Raw genomic sequence first — 10401 nt, forward strand, 5'->3', positions numbered from 1 at the left:
ATTGAAATGAAGGTCGGAAAATGTATATGGTGGCCTATTCAAGGTCAAGCTAATCGCAGTGATTCTTAATCCAATTCTCATATTTCTTTAAAACACAGATATATATGAATATTTACATGTGACTAATGCTTTTGTTATATACAATTTGAAAAAATAAAATTTAACATCATCATATTGATGCTATAATTATCCTTTTAAAGGACTTCGTAAATTCGAGAAAAAAAATGAAAAAACAAAAAATTATTTATATAAATAACTATTGTAGTTCTTTTTAATAAGTTTTTACTTAGTAAAACTTTAATTCAAATATTGTTTCTTGCAACGAACAAAATGGGTTTCTTTTAATTAATAGACTAAATTAAAAATTAAGTATAGAAAAAAAATACTCTCTAAGCAGAAGAAAAAAAATTAAAAGAAAAAAGTTTCCTAAAATTAAAGTCTTAAATTAAAAAATAAAAATAAAAAAACACTATCTCATCAGTAACAATTTCATTTCATAGCATCTTCTACAACAGTAGAAGATGAAGCATTACCACTTGTTGTCTGGGTATGGGTATAACAAGCAGAATTAGTAGTGGGGGGAGTAGACGAAGTTGACAACGAACTGTTATCCGTTGTAGCTGTTGTTGTTGTATGCTATATTCTTCGTTTATTTTGATTGCGATTATTGTTGCGTTGATTGTTATTGAAATTACGTTGATTTTGTTGTTGTTGCATAGGCATGCCGCCGCCACCACCACCAACGAAATTAGGGCCCATTCCGCCACCAACAAATGGTCCCAATATTCCTGGACCCCCACCGCCACCAATGAAATTGGGGTTTATATTCAAATTCATATTGTTCATGGGATTATTGAATGGATTCATGGGATTACCCTGACCCGGTGGTAAACCCAAGAGGCTGGGTCGGGCAAAAGGCATGGGTGGTCTTTGGAACATAGGACCCAAGGCGGCCATGTTTGGTGGTGGTCCCTGTGGCACCATATTGGGCGGTGGAGCCCTTAAGAAATCCAAGCTGTTGTTGTTCATTTGATTGCCAGCCGCATTGGGTGGTGGCTGTGATAGATTTGGTAAGGTTATATTCGTTTTGAGATTACCTGGTAAATCTTGGGGACCACCATCGCCGCTACCGTTTTCATCACCATCTCCCTCAAGGTGGGCCACTTCACCATTGTCATCAATAAATATGCCCAGATTTGTTAGAATCTGTTGCAGTGTTTGATTGTTGACAATAAAGGAAATATCGAAGATTTTATTGGGTGAAGGATCCTGATGGAATTTCTTTAACTCCGTGGAAACCAAGGCTAATTGTTGATTGACCATAATCTTAAATTTGGAATTAAGATTTTTATACCACTCGGATTTTTGCAGTAAATTGCGTATTTCCACATTTTGTTTTTGACCACCTGTGGGATTTGTGGCAATTGAGCTATCCGTGGAGGAAGCCGCGGAACGAGGGTCAGCACGCCTTGGATCTGAGGAAGATGAACGGGGATCCGAGGAGGACCTAGGATCTGAAGATCTAGATTCATTTGACGTTTGCCGGGGATCTGATGTTCTTGGATCTCCCCTTGGATCTGTGCGCGGATCACTCCTTGACGATTTAGAGGATTTCTCCTCCGACACTGATGATGAGGAAGGCGGTGTATAGTAACGCGGTGAGGCATCTTCAGTCTCTGAGGGCGAAGCTATGCTTGTATTACTAGATTTGCGTACCTTTCTACTCAAAGCAGAGGACGTCTTCGAGGGTGATAGTTCGGGTAAACCTAAAATTCTTCTCAGTCTTGGATCTGTGGTTTGATCGGATTTAAAATGTTGCCGTAAATCATTATAGCTAGGCTGTGGCACATCCACCACATAAACTTTATATGTTATGGGCAGGTGAGACGTAATGGAACCATCGATTTCAGTGGCCGGTGTATAATTTGTCATTGGCTGGAATGGCAGCCGTAAATCAGTATCACCCGTTGTGCTATCACCCAATAGAGAGCCTGGCAAGAAACGCATATCCTTATCCGACTTAAATCTTGTGGCGTTATCTTCATCCTGACTATGATTGTTATAATCATATATTGTTGATCGTTCATAGACTGCTTTTGCAGCTGTCCGACTCTCCGACTCTTCATTATCTTTAAGCCTATCGAATGCCTTGGGCGACTGTGAAGCTTCCGGCGTATTGTTTTCCAAACCCGGTGGGGTGCGCGAACGTGATCTACTGTCGCGAGAATGTTTGCGTTTTGAATACATTGATGAATAATATGAATCTTCAGCACCCCCCTCCTCATTACTTGGTGATTTAAAGGAACTGCCATCAGATAATTTGTTATCGCTTGTATTGCTGCCATAAAATCCTCCCGCCGTCCTAAAGGGATTGCGTAGATTTTTCACTGTATCGGATATGCTGCTGGGCATTTTGCTTGCAAAACCATTATCATACGCTTGGGTATTCATTGTCTGGAAAGAAAGGGAGAAAAACGAATGTATGTGTTATTGAATGTGAAGAATTGGGGGATTGAAGAAGCTGTTTGAGACCAGAAACAAAATAAAATAAACAAAAACTAAATGAAAGTGATAGAATATACGAAAGCCTGCTGGCGCCCTGTTGCGCCATACGATAGTGGTTAACAGCCAAATCATATCGCTAGCTAGAAAAAAATATCGTAAGTAGGGCTATCGTCAATCAATGAGTTCCCGCTATGATTAGTGAATCTAGCGCTGATGAGGCAATCTTAAGATATGTTGCATACTCATTTATAAGAGGTTCTTTAAAATTTGCCGAACTCCTCTTTTCAAACGAGTAGCTAACTTGCGGGAGATTATTAGCCCAATTAAGAATATCAACTCCCCGTGAGTCTTCTCACTTTTTCCTTTAAGTTGAAACGACAGAAAGACAAAACTCACGGGGAGTTTATATTCATAATCGCTCTGTATGGCGAGGAATCAAGACGCGCGATTGAAAGTACATGAGATACAGAATTGTGGTCTTCGAGCAGGATGGATATTGGGAAATATACCGCCCCATAAAGGAAAAAAAAACTATATACTTACATTATGATTTTGTTCCAGACTGGAAGATTTTTGTGCCGAGTCTTCCACCTCTAGATTGTCATCGTCTATGACCAATTGCTCATCATCTTTTTCGTCATCATCTGTGGAAGAAATATATAAAAAAATTAAATATATTATTCACACAAACAATAGTTTCAATTATACTTACATATATCTCCCTTATCAAAGGAGATATTTGAGTCTTTAAGATATTGGGAATAGTCCACAACTACCACGCCACTGCTGCTATTAGAATTGGACGAATTTGTAGTGTCTTTATCAAGGCCATCGAGTGTGGACGATGTAGCCGTTGTTGTTGGCAAAGTTGTGGCAACCGTGCTAGCTGTTGCTGGCACATTGTGTAGGAAGCGCATATCAACATCACCATTTGATGTTTTACTGTAAATACCAGAAACGTTTATTAGTTTTTTCTAACCTCATTTCCTTTAGGCTATCCCGAACTTACCCAATATCCTGTGACTTGTCTTTTTGTTTCAATGATCCACCAGTACTGCCCCCGCCGCCTCCACCAGTCAATTTTGCCATATTCATGGCATTCAATTGAATCTCTGTGATCTCAGCAATGGTTAAACCAATTTGATTTAGTTGCCCGAAAGTCAATTGATTAACCTGTTCCAAATTTACAATACCCATTTGAGAAAGTTTATCTATGTGTTCTTTGCTCAGTATGCCAGTGAGATTTTTCAAATCCAAATAACTTGGAGCTGATTTTGAGGGTGGTTGGATAACGGAAGAATTCTGATTATTACCGCTGTTATTATCAGCCCAACGTGATTTTCGTTTGCTTTCATTGGATTTGTTGTTGTTATTGGACGACTGTTGTTGTTGCTGTGATGATGATGATGACATATCCATGCTGTTGGGTGGTGGTATAACCAAATCCAATAGTGACGGTATGGCGTTTTGTGACCTTTGATGATTATTATGATCATTATTATTATTGTTGTTGTTGTTTTTGTTATTGTTTTGGTTGTTACGACGATTATTGTTCATGGGCAAAGAGTTGGCATTAATGGGAGCCCAAACATTTTGTACATTGAACTTTCGACACAATTCCTCGTGCCGTTTGGTTATCATGTTAATGGAGTTTTCCCTGGACATACGTTTAAAGTTGCCCAAAATCTCTTTGGGTGCTGTTTCCAAGTGCTTTAGCAGTATATTTCGCAATTCCTCAGATAATGGTTCGCCATGGGCAAATTTACAATCATCCTTGGCCGTACATTCCATACCTAGGTAATAGTATTTACAGGGGAAATCGGCATGCATGTACGAACATTTATCACGCTTGGCGCAACATTCCATTAAATAGAATTTACACAATTCCAATTTACGTGGCTCATTGCGATGTTTTTCATCCAGCGATTCACGTCGTGAACGTTTTTCGTGGCGTTCAGCCCGTTTTTCTTTGCGTCGTCGAGACTCTTTTTTGCGGCGTCTTCTGCGTTCACCATTGCTACTCTCGCCATTGCTGTCGTAACTGTCATAGGAGGAAGCCGATTCATCGCGGGAATCATAATCATCATACAGATGTATGGTGGGAGGTGGTAGGGCTGCCACTGGTGGTGGACTGCCGCCACGAACATTCATCATTTCGAATTCGTCCATGTCCATTTCATCGCCCAAAGGTGGAGGGCCCAAGGGATCATTGGCGTCTTGGCGTTTACGCTAAAATGAAGTTTCGTTAAATTCGGCCTGTACGGAATCCAATTTTAAAACTATATTTACCTTTTCCAAGCGTTCCTTTTCTTTTTCCTTTTCCTTTTCCTCACGCTGTCGTTTACGTTTACGCCTACGGCTGCTTTTACTTTGTCCTTGAGCACTCGACTCATCGCTAAGTTCATTTTGTTGCTTTTTGGCTTCGACAATTTTTGGCAGGGTTGGTTCTACACCTTTCTTTATTAGGATGTTTTCAAGAGTTTTTTGAATTTCACGGGCATAATCGTCTTCCGGTGGAGGTTGTGGCCTTTTAGATTTTGATGTCTGTTGTGCCGCTGCCTTTTGGCTTCCAGCTGTTGTTTCATTGGCTTGTATATTACTGCTGGAAGATTGTTGTATAGATTTCTGATTATCTTCTGTTTGTTTTTGTGGTGTTGTTTCCTTAGTTTCAGCATCGTTGGCTGCAGCTGGTTGTGTTTCTTCATCACTATCATCAATTTCACCATCTTCCATTTCTTCATCATCGACAGGTGGAGCATCATTATGCTCGTTTTCGACCTTACTTAGATTCTCTTCTTGTTGTTGAGACATTTTTGTTGTAGTTGTGGTGTGTCTTGTTATTGGAATGATATTTGTGTTGAGGTTGTTTATCTTTTTCAGGGGTCTTACAAGGACATTGAATAGGTTTTATGTATTGTTTTTGTATTGACAAACATACAGAAATGAATTATACCGTACATTAGTGCAATTGTTGTTGTGAATCTGTATTGAAATAAAAAAATATATTGATGTTAGAAACGATTTTTAAGGTTATGTTTTAAGGATTAAATTAAAATGGGAATATTTTCTCAGTAAATTGTGGATATCGTAACATGTTATTTTTATAAGTCGTAGATTCGTAAACACTTAAACACAGGCTAAATATCTCTGGGGAGATGACATAGTGGTGTAAAACACTTTGGGGGGAGTCCTGCAAATAGATTAGCATGGTGCCCTCAAATAAACTTCAAATATGCGATAAACGCATATATAGAGTCATAAAAAACGAGTCACTGAACCGCGAATAGGATCTCTTGACAAAAATGATTCTTTAACAGTTTTGCTGAAATGACATGAAGAAATGGTTTTAAGTAAGAATGTGGATTTAAGTAAGGTCAAAGTTGTTAATCCAAAACACAACAATGTAAACCGCAGTTGTGGTTTATCCAAGATAAAGATCTACCAAGATCTTCCCCAAATTATTGTAATTTGTCCCCACTCCGGATTAGGAATATGTATGGATGGGTGTTTGCTGGGGCTTTTTCATGACTTACAGGGTCTTAATGTAGAAATGTATTGACTCCCATTGGAAGTTTTAATTTTGTAATCCGAAAACCAAGTACTTCAAATGGTAAAGCGGACCTTAATCGGGGTCTAAGAGCAATATTTTCAATTCTTTGGAAGATTAATCAGAAGATTTGCACTTAAATATTTCTCTTTCACTTCAGCTAAGTGAATAAAAAAATCCTAATAATTTATTTAAACAGCACTGTATAGTTTTATGGGATCGCCCATATCTTATACATTTGTAGTCAATATCACAGAGTTCGCTTGCCGTTTCAATCTTTCATAACGATCCTAGAAGTGAACTTATGCTAGATTTAAGAAAAAAAATTCGTGTGATACCCAAAGAAGTGGACCAATATAGTCTATCCTCCAAGTTAATCTTGTTTGGAAGAAATATTATACGATGTACCTACAAAGACCAAAACGTGCACACGAAGGTTTATCGTGCTTACAAGTCGTATTAACTGGTGGCTTTGGGAAACGTTTCAACATAAAGGAGAAAGCGAGAGAAAAACTCACGAGGAATTCACGTTCAGATTAAGGATTAATACCTTCGATACTCGAACAGCCTACTACTCATTTTCATGGACTTTGGACTTACCAAAGACAAAAAAATAGATTATTCAAATCAGGAACACAAGCACTAACTACTTTACAAACAACTTGAGGAATGTCCCTAAACTAATTTGGTTTTTCGAAGATAATAAAAATATAAAATAGATTAGACAATCGCGGTTGTTGAATTCTTAACTCAATTTTCGAGTTACCGACAAAAATCGGTAAAATGCTTATAATTTCGCTAATTAGTAGCCGATATCAATCAAGAGTGCTTTCAACTTTAATTAAAACTTTTCATTCATATTTTTGCTTTTAAATTTTACCCATTATTGTCGGTAACTCAAAAAATGTGTTACAGAATTCCACTTGATGATGATATCTTTTAAAATTTAAACATGTTTTGAGATTAAGCCGATATACAAATATGTACATATGTACAGGTAATGGACATTTCAAAAATCCTTTTAATAAAACTGCAAGCTTTGCAGACATTTCCAACTGTCCATTCATTGCAATTCCGCCAATAGTGTATGAAGTAAAAAAAGTTTACTTCGTATAATATCTCGAACATTTTTAGGAAGTTTTGTGCCAATATCTCACACATACATATGTACATAAGGACACAAACGGGTTAAAAGAAAATAATTTACGCGTAAATGAGTTTGGCAAATCGCAACAACATCAATACCAATTCTCTTGTAAAATTGTGAGCGGTACCGCTTAAATGAACATAGGCGTACCCTATCAGCTGAATCAATTAATCTGTAATGGAAAATTTCAACTAATTACTCACTACAAATTACCAAATCATTTAGCGGCAGTTATGATTTTGCCAAAATAGAAGGTAAACGCAGCAGAGGAAGACAAGAGATGTCCTGGCTTCAAAATATTCAACAATGGACGGAATTTCGAAATGCAGAAAATTTAATAAGTGTCGCAAGAAACAGAGATTTATATTCATATTTTATCAATAATATATAAAGAAAATTATACATGAAATGTAATATGGTCGCTAACATTCGAATATCGAATATGCAATAAAGAAGAAGATGATTTTGGTATTACGACCCAATTACAAGAGTTAAAATATTGCATTTACAATAATAATCAAACAACATACATTACAATTAGACACTTTTGAATAAATGTCATAGAAAATATTAATATTCACATTTAAAAACTCAATAGCGAACTACTATATGAACGTTTTTTTCTTCACGAACAAATTGGCAACACTGTTTTTGTAGTGACTAGAGTACAAAGTCGTTGAGACATGAAAAGCAAACAAACCGAGAACTACAACGCCGTTAAGGCATAGGGATGTCATTATAGAATATCAAAAATAAAATTTTCAAATAAAATGGATAATAAAAAGCAGATTAATTGAAAAATATACATTAAAAATTAACTGGAATGCAAAAGTATCACATTAATAGCATAAAACAGGGAAATTTATGAGATTTGTCATACTCATCATCATAACATGCAAAAGAGAAGCATGAACATTTGTTTTAGCTAAGACATGAACCGCATTGTTCGCATATGTTCTGCTCTTTTGTTTCTGTTGACAGCTGGAAGAAAAAGAACAACAAAATCAATGAACTACATAAAACAATAACAAAACAAAGGCAACAAAAGGAAGTTATATAGTAATAATAATACTCTTTATGGATATTTTTGACACTTTCATATTAAAAAATAAACACTTTCGCGATATAAACACTCATGAACGACTATTTTTGTTTGCTTTTTTGCCATCAATGTTTAAGTAGGAACTGTTTACGTTTCAAAGATAATAATGACGAAGTTATTAATCAAAATTCCCCACCAATTCATAAACCATTCAAGGAAAACTGGTTTGTTTTGTGGTGGTAATGATGATAATGTCAGATGATTAAACCTCTTTCCATGCACGTCTTTTGTGGTTTTGCATTTCAAAATCAAACTTTTTGGAATAAATTACTTGTTTTTTTTTTTCTTTTTTGTTTGGTTTCATTGAAAACTATACATACGAAGAGATGATGGGGGAATGATTATAGTATGCTGATGATTACGTTTTGCAAAAATGGCAAAACATCGTTACGATACCCGTACTGAGAGAAAATGAACAAACGCACGCTTATACATACTTATGTACATACATCAGAAACAAAACAAAACCGAATGTCGTTTTCTCAAATAGCCATTGTATGTATGTCGGACAGGTATATACGTTGTATGTATGTAAGTAAGCAGATGTATATATGAGGTCAGAGAATCTGAGAAACAGCTGCACCGAAAGAGAGGTGAGGTAGTAGCGAATGTTGAATAGACAAACGTACAAGAGAGAATCGATTAGGGGAAAGTGAGATGCCACATAATTGCAATTTCGCGCAGGTATACATACAAAACAATGACGTATTTCTGTATGTACTATTAACCATTTCTTATTGTTGTTGTAGTGAAAATTTAATTTATGCATTATTTTTACCTGGAAATGTACTACACAGTATAATGAACACTGATTTCTTTTGCATATTCCTCGATCATCCAAAATTTGACACTTAATGGGAAATTTTTACAAATGAAAAATTCCCATCCCTCTTGTTATCTTCTCCCACTTCTTTTCAAACAACATTCATGAAACATCAATTGCTTGTTTTTGCCAATTCAATGAGGCCAAAAAAAACGAAATAACCAATATTGATTAAATTTGATTTCTTCCAAAGACGTTTTCAAACAAACGCGTAATTAGATTTCAACGTTTTCTTTCGTTTCGAAGTGTTGATGGTGTGGTTTTGGATCTCATGGCTGTCGTCGTCGTCTTTATGATATATTGTATTTGTAGTTAGTAATCGTTCGTATCAAAACGAGAACTTTTATTCATCTTCTATCTCTGTCTCTCTTATGGGACTCAGAGTGGTGGCCCGTCGTTTTCTTCACCCTGCCTACTTGACATACATACATACTGCTGAATACATACATAATTTTTTCTTCTATATATGAAGGAAGGAAAAAAGAAAGGGACCAAGTTTTCAACTAATTATTTTTCCATGCCATTTTAGGAGGAAAAATACAAAAAAAGCTTCAACCTGAAAACCTTTTCTTTTTCTGCAATGCAATTATGTAATTTGCTTGCTTTTCTTCTCTCCAAATCACACTCTAACACAAACGTACATATTGGCTAGGAGGGAGGTCATCGTAGATTCCAAAATAAAATTAATAAAAAAAACGACATTCCAAGAATGATTGCGTTTTTTCTTCTTCTGAGGTATGTACGTATGTATAGGTGTGTCAAAAAACTAAGATAAATGATCTTTTTTATGATGCAGGTAAGCAGTAATTACTTATTATATTAGTTATTGATTGCTGTTTTTACTTTTGCAATAATACTTCAGAGATCCAACTTTTTCTTTTTGCGTTTAAAATTTACAATATTGTATAGATTACATGTGTTAACAATTCAACAATTTCAACTTGAATGAGACATTTGTTCGGTTGCGAAGTAAAATAACGCCTTGGCTTTGTTGTGTGTCACAGTGTTGCCAGTATTTTTCGGACTCTCATCCCCAATTTCAAAATAATTTTTCCCAAATTTTATCGAATTTCCCAAAAAAAATCCCCTCATACGCATTATGAAAAACCAAAACCAATATTTGTTTGAAATAAAATTTGTACAGTGGAATTCAATTCACAGACAAGTATATGTTTCGCATTACTCATAAAAAGCAACAAACGTGAGAGAAATGCAAGTAAAAAGCCTCTTTACTAAAAAGTAATACAAAGTTGTACAAATGAAATTCATTTCATATG

General features: G+C 35.9%; 1 protein-coding gene across 4 annotated transcripts; it reads right to left on the reverse strand.

The window, feature by feature from the left end:
* Positions 1 to 243: 243 nt before the first annotated feature.
* On the reverse strand, positions 244 to 10076 carry su(sable) (suppressor of sable RNA-binding protein). 4 transcript variants are annotated; one of them, XM_073973053.1, is made up of 7 exons: positions 9080 to 9382; positions 8080 to 8180; positions 4795 to 5487; positions 3515 to 4734; positions 3218 to 3447; positions 3049 to 3149; positions 244 to 2454 (listed from the first exon to the last, which is right to left on the reverse strand). In XM_073973053.1, exons 3-7 carry the CDS (start codon positions 5314 to 5316, stop codon positions 637 to 639), a joined length of 3891 nt encoding a protein of 1296 aa, XP_073829154.1. In that variant the 5' UTR covers positions 5317 to 5487; positions 8080 to 8180; positions 9080 to 9382; the 3' UTR covers positions 244 to 636. The 4 variants fall into 4 exon arrangements, with proteins under 4 accessions (XP_073829154.1, XP_073829152.1, XP_073829151.1 ...); XM_073973051.1 differs by lacking the exons at positions 8080 to 8180; positions 9080 to 9382 and adding an exon at positions 9968 to 10076; XM_073973050.1 differs by lacking the exons at positions 8080 to 8180; positions 9080 to 9382 and adding an exon at positions 9936 to 10075.
* Between the last annotated feature and the right edge of the window lie 325 nt (positions 10077 to 10401).

This window comes from Musca autumnalis, unplaced genomic scaffold, assembly GCF_047663935.1.
Source record: "Musca autumnalis isolate F117 unplaced genomic scaffold, ASM4766393v1 scaffold_3, whole genome shotgun sequence".
Taxonomy (NCBI): domain Eukaryota; kingdom Metazoa; phylum Arthropoda; class Insecta; order Diptera; family Muscidae; genus Musca; species Musca autumnalis.